The sequence below is a fragment of the Panthera uncia genome, chromosome F1 (genome assembly GCF_023721935.1).
Source record: "Panthera uncia isolate 11264 chromosome F1, Puncia_PCG_1.0, whole genome shotgun sequence".
Classification (NCBI taxonomy): Eukaryota; Metazoa; Chordata; class Mammalia; order Carnivora; family Felidae; genus Panthera; species Panthera uncia.
In genome coordinates this window covers 3,314,944-3,341,698 of record NC_064813.1, presented here as the reverse complement: position 1 = coordinate 3,341,698, position 26,755 = coordinate 3,314,944, and the positions used below count along the sequence as shown (strand labels likewise).

Sequence of the window (26,755 nt, the reverse complement as noted above, 5' to 3'; positions counted from 1 at the left end):
AAAAAAATTAAAAAAAAAAAAAAGAATCTGAAACCTACAGAAATGAATAAAAAATTAAAATTGGCGGTATTTGAACACTGTAGCGGAAAGAGTCTCAGGAGTCTTGACGTACGTAAGAATGTGTGACGTGAATGCAAAATGTGGCATCGTGGTACAGTGAGCGTGATTTTAATAATAACAGTGACAACAACACAATAGCTAAATCAGTCTGCTGTGTTGTAAGAAAGTCACTTTACCAAAGTGGTTCTGCTGTTCCCGCCCAGAGCTGGCTGGAGAAGTTTGGTCAGGACAGAATCTCTGTAGGGAATGTGCAAGACTTTCTTCCCCGTGGCTGCATCAGCCAGAGCACTGGATGAAAAAGAAACATCAGATTTAAAAAAATATATATGCCAAGAAGAAATCTGCCTCCCGGGGGATAAGTCAGAAATACCCTTCATGTCTCCTATTTGACCCCATAAACCTGAGACATGACTCTAATGATATCCAAGAGTTGAGACATCTGCCGGACGAAGATGCGGAAGCAAGACAGCTAACCACATGAGCCAGTGGCTCCCTCTCTGAAATCAACCCTGGAGACACCATGACAGACAGAGGGAAGTCCGGATCTGAGGCTCTAACACCCTAAACCCTGTAAGGAAAACCCAAAGAGCCTGCAGGCTATTGTAAATCTGTGTATAGAGAAGAGTTTCAACCCGAGGAAGAGGGTGGCCCCATGAGCAGTGTGCCGGCCAGTGTGGGGAGGGGGTTAATTCCTCTTCTTGTTTTTCTTCCGTACTTCCTTCAGAGCAACCCATAAAGGTAGGACCCCAACTTCCTTCGGAGCAACCCGTAAAGGTAGGACCCCATATAACAACGCAGCACAGAAGCTGTACGTGAGAAGTAAATGTGCCACCCCTCCCCACCAACTCCAGGGTCTGCAAAGATCGCAGCATTGTCATTGATGAGAGCAGGGGGGAGGAGGGAGGCAAGCCTATCTATGAGAAATTATGATCACAAAAAGTGAAAAGGAGTTTATAAAGGTATTCTAGCTGATTTGGAAAAGAAACTAAAGGAGCTTCTAGAAAGAAATACAGTAATTGAAATTAAAAACACACAAGACAGGGGTGCCTGGGTGGCTCAGTTGGTTAAGTGTACAACTCTTGATTTCAGCTGAGGTCATGATTTTGCTGTTCATGGAATCGAGCCCTGCATTGGGCTCTGTGCTGACAGCATGTAACCTGCTTGGAATTCTCTCTTTCTTCCTCCCTCCTTCCCTCCCTCCCCTTTTCTCCCTTGCACCCCGCCCCCCACCTGCTCACTTGCTCTCTACTCAAAATAAACTTAAATTTTTTTTTAAAAACACACTGCACAGGTTTAACAGCAAACTAGACACTGCTATTATTGGAATTAGTGAAATAGATATGTCAAAGGAGATTAACCAGATTGCAGCCTGGAGACATGGAGATGGGAAACAAGCCAGGAAGGTTATGAGACATGGAGGACAGAGTGAGATTTAAATAATCTAAATTGAAGTTCCAGAAGAGAAAGAAAACAAGTGGGCACAGATGGTACATGAGAAGTAATGGCTGAGAATTTTCCAGTACTGGTGAAAATCACTAATCTACAGAACTATAGGGACCAGGGAATTCCAAGCAGAGTAAATAAAAATAAATTCACACTCAAATGTAACATAACCGAATTGGAGAACATCAAAACAGAAGAGCTCAAAAACAACCAGGGGGAAAAGACTGATTGACTTCAAGGAAATAGCAATTAGACCACCAGCAGAAAACAGGAGACTGTATCCTTCATGAGCTGAAAGAAAATACTACACTTCTGGAATTCTATCCCCAGCACAATTATCTTCCAAGGATGAGGTGAAATAAAGACATTTCAACCAAACAAAAACAGAATTTGCCATCAGCACGTGATCACTGAAGGAAATTCTACAGAATATACTTCCACCAGGAGGAAACTGATCTTAGATACAACTCTGAGTAAATAATTGAGGCGCCTGGGTGGCTCAGTTGGTTAAGCGTCCAACTCTTGATTTTGGCTCAGGTTACAATCTCACAGTTGGTGAGATTGAGCCCTGATTCAGGCTCTGCACTGATGGCATGGAGCCTGCTTAGGGTTCTCTCTCTTTCCCTCTATCTCTGCTCCTCCCTCTCTCAAAGTAAACATTTGAAAAAAGAAGTGAAGGGGAGGGGTCAAGATGGCAGAGCAGCATGGAAGCTTTTTGCTTCTCTCATCCCTGAAATGCAGCTAGATCAACACCAAACTATCTGGCCAACCTAAAAAATTGATATGAAGGTTAACACAACAGTCTGCACAACTTGAACCACAGAACTCAGCAGATAAGCAGTGTGGAGAGGTGAACTAGGGAAGAGAGAAGCCACAGAGGGTAGAGAGGTGTTTTTACTTGCCGAAAGAGGATGGAGATGGGGGAGAGTACAGGAAAAGCACTCCCCCCGAAAGCAGCTGGAGAGAAAGAGAAAGAGTGGAAACACCCATAAGGGACTTAACAAGAAGGGGAGAAAGGAGAAAAAAGAGGGTTTAAATACCATTGAGAGTCTATAAACAGGGGTCACAGTCTGAAACTCCACAGCTCTATACCTGGCAGAGCTCTGGTGGGAAGAGTGAATCCCCAGGAGCAGACAGTGAGGTCTGAGGGGTCCTCGGGCCACACAGGAAGAGGCAGTTCCTCTGCTGAGAGGACATTTGGCAGAGGCTATGTGGCCTTCCCACAGGCAAAGGTCTCAGTGGACCCCAGAGAACAGCCACATTTGCTGGTGTTGGAACAAGGATGTTAAGGGGTGGTGAAGCCTGGCACCAGATGTGTGTTGTGATTTACCATAATTCTTGAAACACTGCTGCTACATGATTGAGTGAACTTTTTCTGGGGTGGGCTGGCACCTGGCTACAGTCTCTGGGCATCTGCAGCAGTGCAGTCATGTGAATGTTCCTGGCTGTGGGCTGGCACCCAGCCGTTGCTTGGCAAGACCTTCCCCCAGACAGTCTAAGTGGGTCAAAGCTGCAGGTCCCTCAGAGGTGAAGGGTTTGGAAACACAACCCCATCTGAGATAAAACTCGGGAGGGAGGTGACACCTGGCAGCCTGATGGCTTGGTCATGGAAAGTGTAAAAGCAGGGAGTGGACTGGAGCTGGAGACAAGGGAGGGGTGATTGATTGCCAGTTGGCAAGAGCACAGAGTTCTGATACTAGAGACTGGGTAGCTGGGTGATGCCATTTTCACCTCTCCCACACATGCACATACACATGTACACTCACCACAATGATCCACCCCAGTAAACTAAGTGCCTATCTAGTGGAGAATGGAGCAAGATGTGTGAACCAGAATTTAGAATCACAATAAGAAGAATACTAGCTGGGGTTGAAAAAAGCATAAAATCCCTTTCTGCAGAGATAAAAGAAGTAAAATCTAGTCAGGACGAAATTAAAAATGCTATAACTGAGATGCAATCTTGAATGGATGCCACGGCAGCAAGGATGGATGAAACAGAGCAGGGAATCAGCGATATAGAAGACAAACTTATGGAGAATAATGAAGCATAAAAAAAGAGAGAAACTAAGGCAAAAGAGCATGATATAAGAATTAGATAACTCAGTGACTCATTAAAAAGGAATAATATCCAAATCATAAGGGTCCCTGAAGATGAAGAGAGAAAAAGGGGTAGAAGTTTTATGTAAGCAAATCATAGCAAAAAACTTTCCTAACCTGGGAAAAGACACAGACATCAAAATCCAGGAAGCACAGAGAACTCCCATTAGATTCAACAAAAACTGACCATCAGCAAGGCATATCATAGTCAACTTCACAAAATACACAGACAAGGAAAGAATCATGAAAGCAGCAAGGGGAAAAAAGTCCTTAACCTACAAGGGAAGACAGATACGGTGCACAGCAGACCTATCCACAGAAACTTGGCAGGCAAGAGAGGAGTGGCAGGATATAGTCAATGTGCTGAATTGGAAAAATATGCAGCCACAAATTCTTTATCCAACAAGGCTGCATTCAAAATAGAGGGAGAGATAAAAAGTTTCCCAAACAAACAAAAAAAAAACCTAAAGGAGTTCGTGACCACTAAACCACCCCTATAAGAAATTTTAAGGGGGACTCTCTGAGGGGAGAAAAGATGAAACAAAACAAAAAATACCAAAAGCTACAAAGACTAGAAAGGACCAGAGAACACCACCAGAAACTCCCAACTCTACAGGCAACACAATGGCAATAAATTCGTATCTTTCAGTACTCTAAATGTCAATGGACTAAATGTTCCAATCAAAAGACATAGGGTAACAGAATGGATAAGAAAACAAGATCCATCTATATGCTGTTTACAAGAGACCCATTTTAGACCTAAAGACACCTTCAGATTGAAAGTAAGGGGGTGGGAGAACCATCTATCATGCTAATGGTCAACAAAAGGAAGCTGGAGTAGTGATACTTATATCAGACAATCTAGATTTTAAAATAAAGACTGTAACAAGAGATGAAGAAGGGCATTATATCATAATTAAGGAGTCTATCCACCAAGAAGATCTAAACATTTATGCCCCCAATGCAAAACACCCAAATATATAAATCAATCACAAACATACAGAAACTCACTGGTATTAATACCATCATAGTAGGGGACTTCAACACCCCACTTACAGCAATGGACAGATCATCTAATCAGAAAATCAGCAAGGAAACAATGACTTTGAATGACACAGTGGACTGGATGGACTTAACAGATATATTCAGAACATTTCATCCTAAAGCAGCAGAATACACATTCTTCTCGAGTGCACATGGAACATCCTCCAGAATAGATCACATACTGGGACACAAATCAGCCTTCAACAAGTTCAAAAAAGATCATACCGTGAATATCTTCAGACTACAATGCTATGAAACTTGAAATCGACCACAAGAAAAAAATTGGAAAGACAAATACTTGGAGACTAAAGAACTTCCTACTAAAGAATGAATGGGCTAACCGAGAAGTTAAAGAGGAAATTAAAAAGTACGCGGAAGCCAATGAAAATGATAACACGACAGCCCAAAACCTCTGGGACACAGCAAAGGTGGTCATAAGAGGGAAGTATATAACAATCCAGGCCTTCTTAAAGAAGGAAGAAAGTTCTCAGATACACAACCTAAACTTACACCTTAAGGAGCTGGAAAAAGAACAGCAAATAAAACCCAAAACCAGCAGAAGGCAGGAAATAATAAAGATTAGAGCAGAAATCAATGCTATCGAAACAAATAAACAAAAAACAACAGATCAATGAAGCCAGGAGCTGGTTCTTTGAAAGAATTAATAAAATTGATAACCCCCTAGCCAGTTTGATCAAAAATAAAAAGGAAAGGACCCAAATAAATAAAATCAAGAATGAAAGAGATCATAACCAACACCGCAGAAATACAAACAATAAGAGAATATTATGAGCAATTATATGCCAATAAATGGGGCAATCTGGAAGAAATAGACAAATTCCTAGAAACACATACCCTACCAAAACTGAAACAGGAAGAAATAGAAAATTTGAACAGACCCATAACCAGTAAGGAAATTGAATTAGTAATCAAAAATCTGCCAAAAAACAAGAGTCCAGGGCCAGATGGCTTTCCAGGGGAATTCTACCAAACATTTAAAGAAGAGTTAACACCTATTCTTTCTAAGCTGTTCCAGAAAAATAGAAATGGAAGTAAAACTTCCAAACTCATTCTGTGAAGCCAGAATTATACTGGTTGCAAAACCAGACAATGACCCCACTAAAAGGAGAACTACAGACCAATTTCCCTGATGAACATGCTTTCAAAAATCCTCAACAAGATACTAGCCAACGGGATCCAACAATACATTAAAAGAATTATTCACCACTACCAAGTAGGATTTATACCTGGGATGCAGGGCTGGTTCAATATCTGCAAAAAAATCAATGTGATTTATCACATCAATAAAAGAAAGGAGAAGAACCACATGGTTCTCTCAATAGATGCAGAGAAAGCATTTGACAAAATACAGAATCCTTTATTGATAAAAAAAAAACCTCAATAAAGTAGGGCTAGATGGAGCATACCTCAAGATCATGAAAGCCATATATGAAAGACCCACCGCTGATATTATCCTCAACGGGGAAGAATTGGGAGCTTTCCCCCAAAGGTCAGGAACATGACAGGTATGTTCACTCTCACCACTGTTATTCAACATACTATTGGAAGTCCTAGCCTCAGCAGTCAGACAACACAAAGGAATAAAAAGCATCCAAATTGGCCAGTAGGAAGTCAAACTTTCACTCTTTGCAGATGACATGATACTCTATATGGAAAACACAAAAGGTTCCACCAAAACACTGCTAGAACTGATCCATGAATTCAGCAAAGTCTCAGGATGTAAAATCAATGCACAGAAATCAGTTGCATTTCTTACACCAATAATGAAGCAACAGATAAATCAAGGAATCAATCTCATTTATGATTGCACCAAAACCCATAAAATAACTAGGAATAAACCTAACCAAAAATGTAAAATCTATATACTGAAAACCATAGAAAGCTTATGAAAGAAATTGAAGACACAAAAAAGTGGAAAAATATTCTGTGCTCCTGAATTAGAAGAACGAATATTGTTAAAATGCTGATACTACCTGGGGCACCTGGGTGGCTCAGTTGGTTAAGCGTCTGACTTCAGCTCAGGTCATGATCTCACAGCTCGTGAGTTTGAGCCCCATGTTGGGCTCTGTGTGACAGCTCAGAGCCTGGAACCTGCTTCAGATTCCGTGTCTCCCTCTCTGCCCCTCCCCCATTTGTGTGCTCGCTCGCTCTCACTCGCTCTCTCAAAAATAAAACATTAACAAAATTTTTAAAAATAAAATTAATGTCTATACTACTCAAAGCAATCTACATATTCAATGCAATCCCTATCAAAATAGCACCAGCATTTTTCACAGAGCTAGAACAAACAATCCCAAAATTTGTGGAACCAGAAAAGACCCTGAATAGTCAAAGCAATCCTGAAAAAGAAAACCAAAGCAGGAGGCATCACAATTCAAGACCTTCAAGCTGTATTGCAAAGCTGTCATCATCAAGACACTATGGTACTGGCACAAGAGCAGACACTTAGACCAATGGAAAAGAATAGAGAACCCAGAAATGGACCCACAAACATATGACCAACTAATCTTTGACAAAACAGGAAAGAATATCCAATGGAATAAAGGCAGTCTCTTTGCAAATGGTGCTGGGAAAACTGGACAGGGACATGCAGAAGAATGAACCTGGACCACTTTCTGACACCAGACACAAAAATAAACTCAAAATGGATGAAAGACCTAAACATAAGACAGGAAGTCATCAAAATCCTCGAGGAGAACGCAGGCAAAAACTTCTTTGACCTTGCCTGCAGCAACTTTTTACTCAACACGTCTCCGGAGGCAAGGGAAAAAAAAGCAAAAATGAACTACTGGGACCTCATCAAAATAAAAAGCTTCTGCACAGTGAGGGAAACAATCAGCAAAACTAAAAGGCAACCAACAGAATGGGAGAAGATATTTGCAAATGATATATCAGATGAAGGGTTAGTATCCAAAATCTCCAAAGAACTTATCAAACTCAACACCCAAGAAACAAATAATCCAGTGAAGAAATGGGGAAAGACATGAATAGACATTTTTCCAAACAAGACATCCAGATGGCTAACAGACACCTGAAAAAATGTTCAACATCACTCATCATCAGGGAAATACAAATTAAAACCACAGTAAGATATCACCTCACACCAGTCAGAATGGCTAAAATTAACAACTTGGGAAACAACCAATGTTGGCAAAGGTGTGGAGAAAGAGGATCTCTTTTGCACTGCTGGTGGGAATGCAAACTGATGAAGCCATTTTGGAAAACAGTATGAAGCTTCCTCAAAAAGTTAAAAATAGAACTACCCAAGGACCCAGTAATTGCACTTCTAGGTATTTATCCAAGGGATACAGGTGAGCTGTTTCAAAGGGGCACATGCACCCTCAATGTTTATAGCAGCACTATTGACAATAGCCAAAGTATGGAAAGAGTCCAAATGTCCATCAACAGATGAATGGATAAAGAAGATGTGGTATATATATATACATATACATATACATATACGTATACGTATACGTATATATGTGTATATATATATATATATATATATATATATATAAAGTGGAGTATTACTCAGCAATCAAAAAGAATGAAATCTTGCGATTTGCAACTACATGGACAGAACTAGAGAGTATTTTACTAAGCAAAATTAGAGAAAGACAGATATCACATGACTTCACTCATATGGAATTTAAGATACAAAACAGATGAACATAAGGGAAGGGAAGCGAAAATAATATAAAAACAAGAAGGGGGACAAAACATAAAAGACTCTTAAATACAGAGAACAAACTAAGGGCTGCTGGAGGGGTCCTGGGAGGGGGAATTGGCTGAATGGGTAAGGGTCATTAAGGAAAACACTTGTTGGGATGAGCACTGGGTGTTATACATAGGATATGAATCACTGGAATCTACTTCTGAAATCATTATTGCATATGCTAACTAACTTGGATGTAAATTTAAAAATAAATGAATAAAATTAATAAAAAAATGAATTCAGAGACAGAAAGAAATCTAGTATATCAATAGCACTAATGAAGAAAGAGGATTTCGAGAGGGAAAAGTGAAGAATTTAAAAAACGAACACTGTCAAACAGAAATAATAATGTATTTTGGGGTTAAAGAAGAATAGAATTAAAATACATATCAAAATTACATATGGAGGATGGAGATCCTTGTAGTATTCAGGAAGAGGATAAAGCATTCACTATTGTTCAGACTTTGGCCAATCAGATTAAAAAGGCAAGTAACGGTTAAGCGTATATTCAATGTTGATCTGTGACAGAGATAGCATAGAAGATCCCCTGAGGAGAGGAGGAACTATTCAACAGTGTAACTGGAAAAATTGTAATCTATAAGGTAAAAATAATGAAAAGGACGCCTACCTTATACTACACACAGAAATCAAGTCCAGATGGACAGGAAATTAAATGAAATTTAGGGAGATGGCTTTCAGACGCTACTTTTCTTAAACAAGACTCAGGAAATGCTAAACAAAAACCACTACCATGATTTCTACTCATCAATAGACACCTTACATTGAAAAGACACGCTGTGTGCTGGGTGAAGGTGCTTATATACCTGAGAAAAGAGTAATAAAAATACGTAAAGGATGCCTATGAATCAATAAAAAGACAGTAACTGGATAGAATAATGGGAAAAACAGAACGTTTTGAGAGGAGACATATTGCCGGTAAACATATCACATGATGCTCAAACTTGCTAAAAACCAAGAGTATCAAGACCACGGTAAGGTATCTTCATACCCATTTAATTAGTAAATATCAAGAAGTGTGATAATACCAAGCCTTAGAAAAGATGTGGATCAATGGGATATTTTATCCATTGCTGCTGGGAGTGTAAATTGGCCCCACCATTTTGGAAAATAACTTGTCACCACCCTCAAAACTTGGGTATTGTACACAACTTATATATAATCCAACAATTTCAGTCCTTTTTCTATATTCAAAAGAAACTTTAATATATTGATAGCCTGTGATTTGTACAAGAATGTTCATGATAGCGCCGTTTGTAATAGCAAAAAAACCAAAACCTGGGAACAACCAAAATGCCAATCAACAGGAGAACCAATGAAGAAGTTATGGCATGTTCCCACCATGGAATACTACATCATAAGGAAAAAGAAGTAACAACTTCTACAAAAAAAAGGAATCTCATAGGCACAATGTTTAGTGACAGAACAGAAGGTAAATTAACTATAGCCACAGAAAGCATGGACACATACTGTTAATAATGTTGGATCTAAAAGCCAATCCCGACAATTCTACTCCTGGGTGTGTACTTGAGAGGAAGGAGAAATTATTTTCCCCAAACCACACATACAAGAATGTTCATAGCAACCTTATTTAGAATACTCAAAACCTGGATGCAAAGGAAACGTCCATCAATAGGAGAATGGATAAATGATTGTGGCACATTCCCACAATGGAATGCTACATAGCAATGAAAAAGAACTAATAATTGCTACATGAGAAACATGGCCTAGTCTCCTAGACACAGTCCTTAGTGAATGAAGCCAAATGCAAAAAACAATGGCCTCTTATAAATGGTCACATTTATATGAAAATCTATACAGTTAGGCAAAACCAATTTGTAGTGGCAAAGGTCAATTTCTTCTGGTGGAAGTGAAAGCTAGGAGGGAAGTACAAGGGAGGTTTCTGGGTTTTGGAAATGTTCTATATCTTGAGCTGGGTGGTAATTACACAGATATATATGTATAAAAATTCATTGACCTGAACATTTAAGATTTGCACATTTTTTGTAGTTTATATTTTAATCACTTAAGAACAGGATCCAGAAAACAATGTAACATTTTATACCCTTTGTAAACATTTCAAAAATGAGTGCCACTAACTAATAATATTCATATGTGATAAAAACAAGAAAGGATGAAAGAAGAAAGGGAGGGAGGGACAGAGAGGGGTAAACAAAATTCAAGATGGCGGTTACCTCCAAGGGGAGCACAGTAGAGAAATACCAACGATTTCTTGGGTTGGGTGGTGGCTTTATTAGTGTTTTTAATTTTATTAAAAAGCAATTCATTTAAAATAAATAGGGGGACCAGGTATGAACCAATGGTGACAGTGGGTCATGACTCAAGGGTTATGATTAATCTAATTTTTGATATCTGGGGTCATTTTTACGATAGAAATGAATACCCATGCACAGGTTATTTACCTGATAACATTTCCTAAATTGGTTAAACTTAAGTTAACTTGTGATCCTTCCCTCAGTCTGTCTCCTTCAGATCCTGAAGATTTCTGCCTTTCACTTCCTGCTAAATCCACCAAATTAATCGTGGATTGCTTGGTGAGGTCTCTGTCCAGGAAAACCTGTGTGGGAGAGCACCACAGTCATGTTATCAGAGTGGTAGCAGGCTACAGATGAAGTCAGTCCAGTTCACATTTTAAAACATTTTTTTCTATTTGTACTTCACACTCAAAAGCATATAATAAAATTTAAAACATTTAATATTACTGGGGCGCCTGGGTGCTTCAGTTGGTTAGGTGACCGACTTGGGCTCAGGTCATGATCTCCCGGTTCGTGGGTTTGAGCCCCATATCGGGCTCTGTGCTGACAGCTCGGAGCCTGGAGCCTGCTTCGGATTCTGTGTCTCCCTCTCTCTCTGCCCCTCTTCCGCTCACACTCTGTCTCTCTCTCAAATGTAAATAAACATTAAATTAAAAAAAAACATATTACACATTAATATGTAATATATAATGTATGTAATATATATTATAAATAAAAAATATAAATTTAAAACAAAATTTAAAACATACATTAATATATAATATATATTATAAATAAAAATTAATATTATAAATTTAAAACATATAAAATATTAAAACATATAATGAAAATGAAAAAGCCATCTTTTTTACAATGGCATTTTACAATAATACACCACCAGGCCCAAATATCTCTGTTACTCCCTCTCAATTTTGCAGAGCTATTCCCAGTGATCTATTAGATACCAATTGCTGCTCTCAAGTATTTTGATGGTCAAACATTTTAAATTTTTTTTAACGTTTATTTATTGAGAGACAGAGACACACATCTGAAGTCAGATGCTTAACCGACTGAGCCACCCGGGTGCCCCGATGATCAAACATTTTATTTTATTTTATTTTATTTTATTTTATTTTATTTTATTTTATTTTATTTTATTTTATTTTTATTTTTATTTTTTATTTTTATTTTTTTTATTTAACTTTATTTTTTATTTTTTAAAATTTACATCCAAATTAGTGTATAGTGAAGCAATGATTTCAGTAGATTCCTTAATGCCCCTTACCCATTTAGCCCATCCCCCTTCCCACAACCCCTCCAGCAACCCTCAATTTGTTCTCCATATTTATGAGTCTCTTTTGTCCCCCTTTCTGTTTTTATATTATTTTTGTTTCCCTTCCCTTATGTTCATCTGTTTTGTCTCTTAAAGTCCTCATATGAGTGAAGTCATAGGATTTTTGTCTTTCTCTGACTAATTTCACTTAGCATAATACCCTCCAGTCCTATCCATGTAGTTGCAAATGGCAAGATTTCATTCTTTTTGATTGCTGAGTAATACTCCATCATATATATATATATATATATATATATATACACACACACACACACACACACACACACACACACACACACCACATCTTCTTTATCCATTCATCCATCAGTGGACATTTGGACTCTTTCCATACTTTGGCTCTTGTCGATAGTGCTGCTATAAACATGGGGGTGCATGCGTCCCTTCGAAACAACACACCTGTATCCCTTGGATAAATGCCTAGTAGTGCAATTACTGGGTCGTAGGGTAGTTCTCTTTTTAGTTTTTTGAGGAACCTCCATACTGTTTTCCAGAGTGGCTGCGCCAGCTTGCATTCCCACCAACAATGCAAAAGAGATCCTCTTTCTCCGCATCCTCGCCAACGTCTGTTGTTGCCTGAATTGTTAACATTAGTCTGACAGGTGTAAGGTGGTATATCATTGTGGTTTTGATTTGTATTTCCCTGATGATGAGTGATGTGGAGCATTTTTTCATGTGTTGGTTGGCCATCTGGATGTCTTCTTTGGAGAAGTGTCTATTCATGTCTTTAGCCCATTTCTTCACTGGATTATTTGTTTTTTGGGTGTTGAGTTTGATAAGTTCTTTGTAGATTTTGGATACTAACCCTTTATCTGATATGTCATTTGCAAATATCTTCTCCCATTCCGTCAGTTGCCTTTTAATTTTGCTGATTGTTTCCTTCGCTGTGCAGAAGCTTTTTATTTTGATGAGGTCCCAGTAGTTCATTTTTGCTTTTGTTTCCCTTGCCTCCAGAGACGTGTTGAGTAAGAAATTGCTGCAGGCAAGACCAAAGAGGTTTTTGCCTGCTTTCTCCTCAAGGATTTTGATGGCTTCTTGTCTTACATTGAGGTCTTTCATCCACTTTGAGTTTATTTTTGTGTCTGGTGTCAGAAAGTGGTCCAGGTTCATTCTTCTGCATGTCCCTGTCCAGTTTTCCCAGCACCACTTGCTGAAGAGACTGTCTTTATTCCATTGGATATTCTTTCCTGTTTTGTCAAAGATTAGTTGCCCATATGTTTGTGGGTCCATTTCTGGGTTCTCTATTCTATTCCATTGATCTGAGTGTCTGTTCTTGTGCCAGTACCATACTGTCTTGATGATTACAGCTTTGTAGTATAGCTTGAAGTCTGGGATTGTGATGCCTCCTGCTTTGGTTTTCTTTTTCAGGATTGCTTTGGCTATTCGGAGTCTTTTCTGGCTCCATACAAATTTTAGGATTATTTGTTCTAGCTCTGTGAAGAATGCTCATATTACTTTGATAGGGATTGCATTGAATATGTAGATTGCTTTGGGTAGTATCGACATTTTAACCATATTTGTTCTTCTTATCCAGGAGCATGGAATCTTTTTCCATTTCTTTGTGCCTTAAATTTCTTTCATCAGCTTTCTATAGTTTTCAGTGTATAGATTGTTCACCTCTTTGGTTAGATATATTCCTAGGTATTTTATGGTTTTTGGTGCAACTGTAAATGGGATCGATTCCTTGATTTCTCTTTCTGTCACTTCATTGTTGGTGTATAGAAATGCAACTGATTTCTGTGCATTGATTTTATATCCTACAACTTTGCTGAATTCATGAATCAGTTCTAGCAGTTTTTTGGTGGAATCTTTTGGGTTTTCCATATAGAGTATCATGTCATCTGAAAAGAGTGAAAGTTTGACCTCCTTCTGGCTGATTTGGATGCCTTTTATTTCTTTGTGTTGTCTGATTACAGAGGCTAAGATTCCAATACTATGTTGAATAACAGTGGCGAGAGTGGACATCCCTGTCTCGTTCCTGACCTTATGGGGAAAGCTGTCAGTTTTTCCCCATTGGGGGTGATATTAGTGTTGGGTCACTCGTATATGGCTTTTGTAATCTCGAGGTATGATCCTTCTATCCCTACTTTCTTCAGGGTTTTTATCAAGAAAGGATGCTGTATTTTGTCAAATGCTTTCTCTACATCTATTGAGAGGATCATATGGTTCTTGTCCTTTCTTTTATTGATGTGATGAATCACGTTAATTGTTTTGCGGATATTGAACCAGCCCTGCATCCCATGTATAAATCCCACTTGGTGGTGGTGAATAATTTTTTTAATGTTTCATTGGATCCGGTTGGCTAATATCTTGTTGAGGATTTTTGCATCCATGTTCATCAGGGAAATTGGTCTGTAGTTCTCCTTTTTAGTGGGGTCTCTGTCTGGTTTTGGAATCAGGATAATGCTGGCTTCATAGAAAGAGTTTGGAAGTTTTCCTTCCATTTCTATTTTTTGGAACAGTTTCAAGAGAATAGGTGTTAACTCTTCATTAAATGTTTGGTAGAATCCCCCTGGAAAGCCATCTGGCCCTGGACTCTTGTTTTTTGGCAGATTTTTGATTACTAATTCAATTTCCTTACTGGTTATGGGTCTGTTCAAATTTTCTATTTCTTCCTGTTTCAGTTTTGGTAGGATATATGTTTCTAGGAATTTGTCCATTTCTTCCAGATTGTCCATTTTGTTGGCATATAATTGCTCATAATATTCTCTTATTATTGGATCAAACATTTTAAATAGAAGATACTGGGAAATCTACAAATTGAGTAAGCATTCAGGATGGTGTGGTCATGCACGGAAGGGATGAGAACATAGATTTTAGAATATGGTAGTTCACCTTGCTGGTTACATGAATGTGAGAAATAGCTTGTCAGAATTTCAACTGTCTGAGTTGGAAATCAGGGATAATAGCATATTAGGTGTTAGGAGGGCAACAGATAAAAGAAATACTGGTTCTAACAATGCCTGGCATACAGTAACAAGTGTTAATATTATTGACACCAATAAGCAGAGCGTAATGCTCGGTTTCTACACATATATTTTTCAGTGGATTTCTTCGCTTGACTCTAAAATATCAAATTAAGGGGCACCTGGGTGGCTCAGTCAGTTAGGGGTCTGCCTTCGGCTCAGGTCAAGATCTCAGGATTTGTGAGTTTAAGCCCCACGTCGGGCTCTCTGCTTTCCACACAGAGCCCGCTTCAGATCCTCTGTCTCGCCCCCCACCCCGCCCAAGAAAACAAAACAAAAAAAAACAACAATGGAAGAAAACACAAAACAACTAAAATAAAACATCAAGTTACAAAAATAGCGCAAACCTATATAAAGTTTATTAACAATTGGAAAATATCTGAATAGTCCTTAAAAGCCTACAAAGTTCCTTATTTTACTTTTAATTGAAGTACAGTTGGGGCTCGACATTATATTAGTTTCAGGTGGGCAGCATAGTGATTTGACAATTACATATGTTACAAAATGCTCCCCACGGGGAGTGTAGTCTCCGTCTGTCACCATACACTGTTATTACAATATTATTGACTAGTCCCTATGCTGTATTTTTCATTCCTGTGACTTACTCATTTTACAAGTTTGTACCTCTTCATTTCCTTCACCTATGTCACCCATCCCTCCAAACCCTCCCCACTGGTGACCGCTAGCTCTCTGTATTTATTAAGTCTGTTTCTATTTGTGTGTTTGTTCATTTGTCTTGTTTTTTAAGATTCCACATATAACTGAAATCCTGTGGTATTTTTTCTTTCTCTGACTCATTTCACGTAGCACAATGCCCTCTATGTCCATTGACATTGTCCCGAAAGGCAAGATTTCATTCTTTTTTATAGCTGAGTAATATTCTATTGAGGATATATACCACGTGGTATTGACCGATGCTTGGGTTGTTTCCATATCTTGGCTGTTGTAAATAATGCTGCAATAAATGTAGATGTATGTATATCTTTTGAACTAGTGTTTTCATTTTCTTTGGGTGAGTACCCAGGAGTGGGATTGCTGGATCATATGGTACTTATATTTTTAATTTTTTGAAGAAACTCCACACTTTTCCACAGTGGCCACACTTGGAACATGTCTACTCAGGCCCTCTGCCCAATTTTTAAATCAGATTATTTGAGGTTGGTTTTTTTGTTTTGTTTTGTTTTGTTTTTTTTTTTGATATTGAGTTGTATGAATTCTTTATGTATTTTGGACACTAACCCCTTATTGAATATACCATTTGCATTTATCTTCTCCCATTCAGTGTGTTGCCTTTTCATTTTGTTGATGGTTTCCTTTGCTCTGCAAACCTTTTTATTTTGATGTGTCCCAACTGTTTATTTTTGCTTTTGTTGCTATTGTCTGAAGAGACAGAACCAGAAAAATATTAAGACTGTTATCTGAGCATTTACAGCCTATGTTTCCTTTCTTTCTTTAAATAGACCTTTTAAACCACTTTTTAAATGCTTATTTATTTTTGAGAGAAAGAGAGAGTAAGAGTGGGGGAGGGGCAGAGAGAGAGGGAGACACAGAATCCGAAGCAGGCTCCAGGCTCCGAGCTGTCAGCACAGAGCCCCACGCGGGACTCGAACCCATGAGCTGTGAGATCATGACCTGAGCCGAAGTTGGACATTCAACCGACTGAGCACCCAGGCGCTCCTCTTTTTTTTTAATTTAATTTATTATTTATTTTTTTATTTACTACATTCAGTTATCACTTTTAGGTCTTTAATCCATCTTGAGTTTATTGTTGTGTATGGTGTTAGAAAGCGGTCCAGTTTCGGGGCGCCTGGGTGGCTCAGTCGGTTAAGCGTCCGACATCAGCTCAGGTCATGATCTCACGGCTCGTGAGTTCGAGCCCCACGTCGGGCTCTGTGCTGACGGCTCAGAACCTGGAGCCTGCTTCGGATTCTGTGTCTCCCCCTCTCTCTGCCCCTCCCCTGCTCATGCTCTGTCTCTCTCTGTCTCAAAAATAAATAAAAACATTAACAATTTTTTTTTAAAAAAGAAAGCAGTCCAGTTTCATTATTTTGCACACAGCTCGCCAGTTTTCCCAACATGGTTTATTGAAGAGACTGTCTTTTCTCCCATTGCATGTTCTCTCCTCCTTTGTTGTAGATTAATTGCCCATAAAAGTGTGTGTTTATCTCTGGCCTCTCTGTTGTGCTCCATTGATCGATGTATCTGCTTCTGTGGCTTTACCATACTGTTGATTGCTATAGCTTTGTAGTATACTTTGAAATCTGGGATTCTAATTCCTCCAGCTTTACTCCTCTTTCTCAAGACTGCTTTGGTTATTTGGGCTCTTTTGTGGTTCTGTACAAATTTTAGGATTATTTGTTGTAGTTCTATTAAAAAAAAAAAAAAGCAACAGTACCGGTATTTTGTTGGGGATTGCATGGGATCTGTAGCTTGCTTTGGGTAGTGTAGACGTTTTAACAGTATTTGTTCTTCCAACCCTTGAACATGGAATGTCTTTCCATTTCTTTGTGTCTTCTTTGGGGCGCCTGGGTGGCTCAGTCAGTTGAGTGCCCGACTGCAGCTCAGGTGATGATCTCGCGATCATGTGTCAGCACAGAGTTGCTTTGGATCCTCTGTCCCCCTCGCTCTCTGCCCACCCCCTCCTTGCTTGCATGCATGCACTCTCATTCCTTCTCTCTCTCTCAAAAATAAATAAACGTTAAAAAAATTATGTGTGTCTTCTCCAATGTCTTTGATCGATGTCGTATAGCTTTCAGAGGACATTTCTTTTTATCTCCTTGGTTAAATTCATTCCTGGGTATTTTATTCTTTCTGCTAGAATTATAAATAGGATTGTTTTCTTAATTTCTCTTTCCACTAGTTTGTTATTAATGTATAGAAATAGGAATCTATAGACTTCTGTATACCTATTTTGTATCCTGAAACTTTACTGAATTCATTTATTAATTCTAGTAGTTTTTTGGTAGACTTTAGGTTATTCCATGTATAGTATCATGTCGCCTGCAAATAGTGAAAAATTTTACTTCTTTCTTACTTATTTGGATACCTTATATTCTTTTTCATGTCTGATCATCTGATTGCTGTGGCTAGGACTTCCACATGTTTGTTTTATTTTTTTTTAATTTTTTAAAAATATTTATTTATTTTAAAAGACATTTTTTTTAACGTTTATTTATTTTTGAGACAGAGAGAGACAGAGCATGAACGGGGGAGGGTCAGAGAGAGAGGGAGACACAGAATCCGAAACAGGCTCCAGGCTCTGAGCTGTCAGCACAGAGCCCAACGTGGGCCCCGAACTCACGGACCGTGAGATCATGACCTGAGCTGAAGTCGGATGCTCAACCGACTGAGCCATCCAGGCACCCCTATTTTTCTAAGTTTTTTTTTTAAATTTAATTTTTTTTTTTTTTTTTAGGACTTCCACATGTTGAATAAAAGTGTGCACATCCTGTCTTGTTCCTGATCTTTGAGGAAACGCCTTTGGTTTTTTTACCACTGAGTATAATGCTAGCTGTGGGTTTTTCACATGTGGACTTTATTATGTACATTGAGTTATGTTCCCCTTAAATCCACTTTATTGAGAGTTTTCCTGATGAAAACATGTTAAGTTTTGTCAAGTGTTCTTTTCTGCATCTGTGAATCATATGATTTTTGTCCTTCATTTGTTAATGTGGTACATTACGTTGATTGATTTGCAAATCTTGAGCTACCCTTGCGTCCCTGAAATAAATCCTACTTGATTGTGGGGAATGATACTTTTGTATATTGTTGAATTTGGTTTGTAGAAGATTTTTGCCTGTATGTTCATCAAGGATATTAATCTTTAACATTTTTTAATTTGCATCAAGATGATGCTGGCCTCCTACTGTGAAAAATTTGGAAGGTTTCTTTCCTATTTTTTGGAATAGTTTGAAAAGAATAGGTATTAATACTTCTTTAAATGTTTGGTAGACTTCGTCTGTGAAGCCATGTGGTCCTGCGATTTTGTTTGCTGGGAGCTCTTTGAATGCCAATTCAGTGTTGTTCCTGGTTATTGGTCTGGTCAGATTTTCTATTTCTTCCCAATTCAGACTTGGACTTGTACATTTCTAGGAATTTATCCATTTCTTCTATCCATTTGTCCAATTTGCTGGTGTATAATCTTTTGTAGTAGTCTTTGTAGAGAGAGAGTGTGTGCACGTGGGGGAGGGCCAGAGGGAGAGAGAGAATCCCCAGCAGGCTCCAATCCCAGTGCAGAGCCTGATGTGATTTCAAACTCCTTAAGTTTCTTGAGGTGTATTTTGTGGCCTAACATGAAATCTACCCTGGAGAATGTTTCATGTACACTTGAAAAGAATTTGTATTCTGCTATTCTTGGATGGGATATGTATCTGTGAGATCCATCTGGTCTCATGTGTCACCCAAAGCCACTGTTTCCTTGTTGACTTTCTGTCTGGACGATCTGTCCACTGACTTAAGTGGGGTGTTGAAGTCCCCTCCTATTGTTGTATTACTGCCAATTTCTCCCTTTATGTCTGTTAATATTGTCTTTATATATTTAGGTGCTCCTATGTTGGGTGCAGACAGATTTACAACTGTTATAGCCTCTTGTTAGAGTGATCCCTTTATCATTATGTAATGATGTCTCTTGTTACAGTCTTTGTTTTAAAGTCAATTTTGTCTACCCTAGCATTTGTTTTTTGCTTCCACATGCGTGGAATATCTTTTGCCATCTTTTCACTCTCAGTCTGTATGTATCCTTAGGTCTGAAGTGAATCCCTGAGGCAGCATATAGTTGGGTCTTGTTTGTTTGTTTGTTTATTCCATTCAGTCACCTTATGTTCTTTTGATTGGAACATGTAGTCCATTTACGTTCATTTTTTCGAAGTTTTGGTTTAAATTCTAGTTAGGGGCGCTTGGGTGGCTCAGTCAGTTGAGCGTCTGACTCTTGGTTTGGGCTCAGGTCATGATCTCCCAGTTAGTGAATTTGAGCCCCACATCGGGCTCCATGCTGACAGCGCGGAGCCTCCTTGGGATTCTCTCTCTCCCTCTCTCTCTGTCCCTCCCCTGTTCAGGCACTCTCACTCTGTCTTAAAATAAATAAATAAATTAATTAATTCATTCATTCATTCATTCTAATCAGTTAACATACAGGTTATTATTGGTTTCAGGAGAACTCAGTGATTCATCACTTACATACAACATCCAGTGCTCATCCCAACAAGTGCCCTCATTAATACCCATCACCCACCTAACCCATCCCCCACCACCTCCCTTCAGCAATCCTCAGTTTGTTCTTTGTCGTTAAGGGTCTCTTATGGCTTGCTTCCTTTTCTTTGTCCCCCCTTACCGTATGTTCATCTGTTTTGTTTCTTAAATTCCACCTATGAGTGAAATCATATGGTATTTGTCTTTTCTCTGACTGACTTATTTTGTTTAACATAATACACTCTAGCTCCATCCACGTTGTCACAAATGGGAAGGTTTTATTCTTTGTGATGGCTGGGTAGTATTGCATTGTGTGTGTGTGTGTGTGTGTGTGTGTGTGTGTACATACATACCACATCTTCTTTATCCATTCATCAGTTGATAGACATTTGGGTTCTTTCCATACTTTGGCTATTGTTGATAGTGCTGCTTTAGACATCAGGGCGCATGCACCCCTCCGAATCTATTTTTTTGATCCTTTTGGTAAATACTTAGTAGTGCGATTGCTGGATCATAGGGTAGTTCTATCTTTAACTTTTGGGGGAACCCCCATACTGTTTTCCAGAGCAGCTGCACCAGTTTTCATTCCCACCAACAGTGCAAAATGTTCTCCTTTCTCACATCCTCCTCAACATCTCTTGTTTCATGTGTTGTTAATATTAGCCATTCCTACTGGTGTGAGGTAATATCTCATCATAGTTTGGATTTGTATTTCCCTGATGATGAGTGATGTTGAGCATCTTATGTGTCCGTTAGCCATCTGGTGTCTTCTTCGGAGAAATGTCTATTCATATCTTCTGCCCATTTCTTGACCAGATTATTTGTTTTTTTGGATATTGAGTTTGGTGAGTTCTTTATAGATTTTGAATACTAACCCCTTATCAGATATGTCATTTGCAAATATCTTCTCCCATTCCATTGGCTGCCTTTTAGTTTTGTTGATTGTTTCCTTTGCTGTGCAGAAGCTTTTTATCTTGATGAAGTCCCAATAGTTCCTTTTTGCTTTGGCAATGTGTCTAGTAAGAAGTTGTTCCAGCCAAGGTCAAAGAGGTTGCTACCTATGTTCTCCTCTAGGATTTTGGTGATTTCCTGTCTCACATTTAGGTCTTTGTCCATTTTGAATTTATTTTTGTGTGTGGTGTAAGAAAGTGGTCCAGTTTCATTCTTCTGCATGCTGGTGTCCAGTTTTCCCAACACCATTTGTCAAAGAGACCATCTTTTTTTCCATTGGATATTCTTTCCTACTTTGTCAAAGATTAGTTGACCATATAGTTGTGGGTCCATTTCTGGGTTTTCTATTCTGTTCCATTGATCTGTGTGTCTGTTCCTGTGCAAGTACCATACTGTCTTGATGACTAGAGTTTTGTAATACAGCTTGAAGTCTGGAATTGTGATTCCTCCAGCTTTTCGTTTCTTTTTCAGGATTGCTTTCGCTATTCAGGGTCTTTAGCGGTTGCATAGAAATTTCAGGATTGTTTGTTCTAGCTGTGTGAAAAATGCTGGTAGTCCATTTACATTTAAAGTAATTATTGATAAGTATATAGTTCTCGTTATTTTGTTAGTAAACAAAATGTATTGCTCTTTTCTTTGTGATTTGATAACTTTCTTTATTGTTGTGCTTGGAATCCTTTCCCTTTATTTTTTGTGTATCTTATGGGTTTTGGGTTTGTGGTCACCATGAGGTTCACATGTAAATTCAGTGTAAATAATAGTCTATTTTACGTTGATGATTGCTTAAGTTGGAACACATTCTAAACGCTCTACATTTTTCCTTCCCCTCTACATTTTATGTATATGGTGTCATACTTTACATTTAAAAATTTTATGTATCCTTTAACTGACTTTTGTATATATAATTTTACTACCTTTGCCTTGTAACCTTCATACTAGCTTTAGTAGTGATTGATTTATCACCTTTATGTCTGGTTTTACCAGTGACATTTTTTCCTTGCATAATTTTCTTAAAAAAAAAAAGTTTATTCATTTTGAGAGATGGCGTGCACACACACGAGCCAGGGAGGGGCAGAGGGAGGAGTGAGAGAGAATCCCAGGCAGGTTCTGCACTGTCAGTGTGGAGCCCAATGTGGAGCTTGAACTCACCAACCGTGAGATCATGACCTGAGCGGAAACCAGGAGTTAGATGCTTGACTGAGCCACCCAAGTGCCTCTCCTTGCGTAATTTTCTTAATTCTAGTTATAGCCTTTTCTTTTCCATTTAAAGAAGTTGTTTTAACATTTTTTGTAAGGCCAGTTTAGTGGTAATGGTCTCCTTTGACTTTTGTTTGTCCTGGAAGCTAACTAGCTAGCTAGCTAGCCAGCTATTCATTCATTCATTCATTCATTCATTCATTCAGAATGGGAGAGAGCACTTGAGCAGGGGAGAGAGAGAATCTTAAGCAGGTGCCAGGCTCAATCCCACAATCCTGGGATCATAATCTGAGCTGAAATCAAGAGTCAGATGCTCAACTGACTGAGCCACCCAGGCACCCCTGTCCTGGAAACTCTTTATCTCTCCTTCAATTCTGGATCATAACCTTGGTGGGTAGAGAATTCTTGATTGTAGGCTTTTCCTTTCTGTACTTTGATTATATCGTGCCACTCCCTTCTGGCCTGCCAAGTTTCTGCTGAAAAATCAGCTGATAGCCTTATGGGGTTTCTCTTGTATGCAATTATTTGCTTCTCTCTTGCTGTTCTCTAGACTCTCCCTTTGTTATTCATTTTTGACACTTAAATTTTTATGTGTCTTAGTGTGGACGTCCTTGGATGCATCTTGTTTAGGGCTCTCTGTTTTTCCTGGACCTGGGTGTCTGTTTTCTTCCCAAGGTTAGGGAAGTTTTCAACTGTTATTTCTTCAAATAAGTTTTCTGCCCCTTTCTCTCTCTCTCTTCTCTGTCTGGAACCCCTCTAATCCAAATGTTAGTACAAGCTATGCTCATTTAAAAAATTCTTTTTTTTTTTTTAAATTGCTGTTCAGCTGGCTGCCTTCCATCACCCTGTTTTTCAGATTGCTGATCCTTTGTTCTGCATCCTCCAATCTGCTGTTGATTCCCTCTAGTGTATTTTTCATTTCAGTATATTCTTCAGTTGTGATTAGTTCTTTTTGTTTTTTTCTTCAAACAGAGTAGGAAATTCCTCTTTGTTTGTGTATTTATTTTGGAGAGAGAGAAAAGGTGAGTCAGGGAGGGGCGGAGAGAGAGAATCCCAAGCACTGACAGTACAGAACCTGACACTGGGCTCGAACCCAAGAGCGATGAGATCACAACCTGAGCTAAAATCAAGAGTCAGACTCTTAAGCCACTCAGCCACTATATTTCTGTCTCTTTGGTTGAAGGTCTCACTGAGCTCATCCTCCCTTCTCTCCAGTCTGTGTAGCACCTGATGATCGCTTTGAACTCTTTATCAGGCAGATTGCTTATCTCCGTTTTGCTTAGTTCTTTTACTGAGGTTTCGTCCTGTTCTTTTGCGTGGAATATATTTTTCTGTCTTCTCATTTTGTCTGAGCCTTCATCTGTTTCTGTGTATTAGGTCAGCTATGTCTCCTGGTGATGACGGCAGTGGCCTTATGTAGAGGTGTCCCGTGGGGCCCAGCAGCACAATCCCCCCTGGTCAGCAGAACCAGGAACTCCAGGGAGGTCAGTTGTGTGGGCTGCGTGCTCCCTCCTGTGTGACTGGCCGTGGCAGCTGTGGTGTGCCGGTGGTCAAGGCTGGCTCCCCTCCTCTGGGGCAGGAGTCTTTTTGGATGGATGGGTGGGTGGAACACAGGGTCAGGACAGGCAGAGCTAAGGTGGTGGATGGAGAGCATCAGAACTGACTCCCACAAGGACTCACCAGCTAGGCTGAAGGAGGTCAAGGAAAACAGCACCTTCAGCATTCTCGTTCCCTGAGAAAGCTCCTACAGATCTCTGATCCTCTCACACATGCCTTAAAATCACTGCTTCTGTGCTGGCCCTTTAAGAGTGGACTCTCGGATTCTTTAATTGATATATTTTTAAGTTTGTTTATTTTGAGAGAGAGAGAGAGTGAGTGGGGGGGGGTCAGAGAGAGAGAGAGAGAGAGTGAGGGAGCGAGACTCCCAAGTAGGCTCTGAGCTGTCAGCGCAGAGCCCAATGCTGGGCTCGATCCCACGAACGGTGAGATCCTGACCTGAGCCAAAACCAAGAGTCAGGTGCTTAATCGACTGAGCCACCCAGGTGGCCCTGACTCTTGGATTCTTATGGCACTTTGCCTCTCCCAGAGTTAAGTCCACTGATTTTCAAAGCCAGGTGTGACAAGGCTTGTCTTTCCGATGCAGGTCTCCAGAGCAGGGGGTGCCCGAGGTAAAGTCTGATACCCTCGCTCGTGAGGGAAAATCTTGGTGCCTGGGATATCCTTCTCGCTTGGGCGTCATTATGCTTGGGCTTTGCTTTCCAGCTAGGTCTCCACCCCTCCTACCCTTCTCAATGGGGGTTATCTCTCCGTGTCTTTAGCTGTGGAAGAGCTGTTCTGCTGGTCTTCAAGTCATTTCCATAGTGAGCTGGATCATGCGTAGTCATTGCCTCTGTGTGTGAGGAAGAGGAAACGAGCTCAGGTCCCTCTCCGCCATCTTCACAGTCTGCCCTCAAACTTCTTTAAGATGCAGGCTCTGGGGCGCCTGGGTGGCTCAGTCGGTTAAGCGACCGACTTCAGCTCAGGTCATGATCTCACAGTCCATGAGTTCAAGCCCTGCGTCAGGCTCTGTGCTGATAGCTCAGAGCCTGGAGCCTGCTTCAGATTCTGTGTCTCCCTCTCTCTCTGACCCTCCCTCATTCATGCTCTGTCTCTCTCTGTCTCAAAAATAAATAAACATTAAAAAAACAATAAAAAAAAAAAAGATGCAGGCTCTTATTTAAGCTTCCCAGCATTCCTGCAGGATCGCATTTTACAGAATAGAAAACGGAGACTGAGGGCAAGGAAGTTATTTCCCGAAGTTTCAAAGCCGGTAAACAAAGGGTCAGGTATAGTCCAGTGTTGTCCCACTATTCCTGATCAGAGCAGGGCAACCTTCATTTATTCCCATTCTGTCTGTGACTCGGGCTGTGGCGTAGGGAACAGAGATGGTGAAATCCCAGCTCCCTGCACCGATTGCCCAGGCTTTGTAAATAACTGTTTCTGAATCCGGCCGGTGACCATCTAGAGTTCACTCTCTGATATCTACCGAGGAGTACGGAGGGGAAAAATGTGCTCGGTTTTATCAGAGATGCCAGTTAGTGGAGAGTTACATGGGTGAGCTAGTTCCGAAGGCTTTATCTTGCAACTTGCATGAATCGGAAAGGTAGTTGAGTATCTGGTGTCCTCCAGGCTCAGGGATCTGAAAGCTGGTCACCATCGTACTGGGGAGCCAGGGTGGAGAGAGGCAAGGTGCCTCCCTTCCTCCTGTTCCTGACCCCGGAGCCCCTGGTTGGAAGCAGCCACCGTAATCCACAGGTCAAATCTGAAAGGATTCCGGAACGCCCACCAGCAACTCGTGCCCTCGGGAACCCTCCCCGCAGACCCCACGCCTGGTGGGGAAGCGGGACGGCTGCCTTCCCGCACATCTCACCTGCCTGAACTGAATGGTGATAACCATATGAGACCGGCTGCTGCTGGCGTTCATGTTGGTCGAGGCCGTGGTCCTTATTTTTGTCCCTTGCTCCATCAGCCTTTCAATCTGCGCGTAGTTCCCACAGGGCACTGACTTCAGGCCGTCCACATAAAAGCCCAGGTGTTGATCCTCCCTTACTTTTAGTCCTCCGGGTTGCTTGGTTCTAGACAGCAGGTCTCGTATCTGCGGAAAAAAAGAGTATAAACTTCAGGAAGCCAGGGATTTCCATTTACGTCGCTCTTACGCCTCTGCCTAGGCTATATTAAATTAAAAAAAACTTATCAGGGCCCCTGGGTGGCTCCGTTGGTGAAGTGTCCGACTTCAGCTCAGGACATGATCTCACGGTTCGTGAGTTCGAGCCCTGTGTGGGGGGCTCTGGGCGGACAGCCCGGAGCCCGCTTTGGAGTCTGTGTCTCCCTCTCTCTCTGCCCCTCTCCTGCTCGTGCGCTCTCTCTCTCTCTCTCTCTCTCTCTCTCTCTCAAAAATAAATAAACATTAAAAATAAATAAATATTTATTGAACGAATAGATGCTAAATTTCGGTAGGTACTGGACACTCTCATAATTTAGGTAAGTAAGCAATAGGGGAACAGCCAATACGAGGGAAATCTGTTGTAACTGCTGGCGTAAGCCTAGTTTTCTGAAACTCAGTTCCAGTATTTTCTAGTACCTCAGGCAGCCCATCCGGCCTGTGAACTCCCTTCCTGTGGAACCAGTAGATCCTGACATAGTTCCTGACATAGGAGAGGCACTCCGTGAATGCTTTTTCACAGGACGGTGTAATCAGAGCGAGGCTAACGAATAATGTTTAACACACTGTATGTTGTGCATTAGAAGCATCTGGAACCACTTCTACAGCATGACGAAATATTGGAGTGGGTGTGCACGGGCGTCTGGCTTTCAACAGGTGCTTCTAAAACATTTATGCTTGAAACCCTTATTCTCTTATTGCCATGAACGTTCTCCCAGGAGCCTTGTTAACCGTTTTATTTGATTAGCA

The 26,755-nt window shown here is 40.2% G+C and overlaps 1 protein-coding gene across 1 annotated transcript in view; it reads right to left on the bottom strand.

Moving 5' to 3' along the window:
• The window catches only part of LOC125926021 (kinesin-like protein KIF28P), an 81,003-nt gene that overhangs the window by 27,131 nt on the left and 27,117 nt on the right, over window positions 1–26,755 (bottom strand). The window contains exons 5-7 of the mRNA XM_049635316.1: window positions 25,715–25,939; window positions 10,822–10,976; window positions 237–348 (exon numbers count right to left, since the gene is read on the bottom strand). Of these exons, the coding sequence (XP_049491273.1) occupies window positions 237–348; window positions 10,822–10,976; window positions 25,715–25,939 (492 nt within the window). The remainder of the gene's footprint in view (window positions 1–236; window positions 349–10,821; window positions 10,977–25,714; window positions 25,940–26,755) is intronic.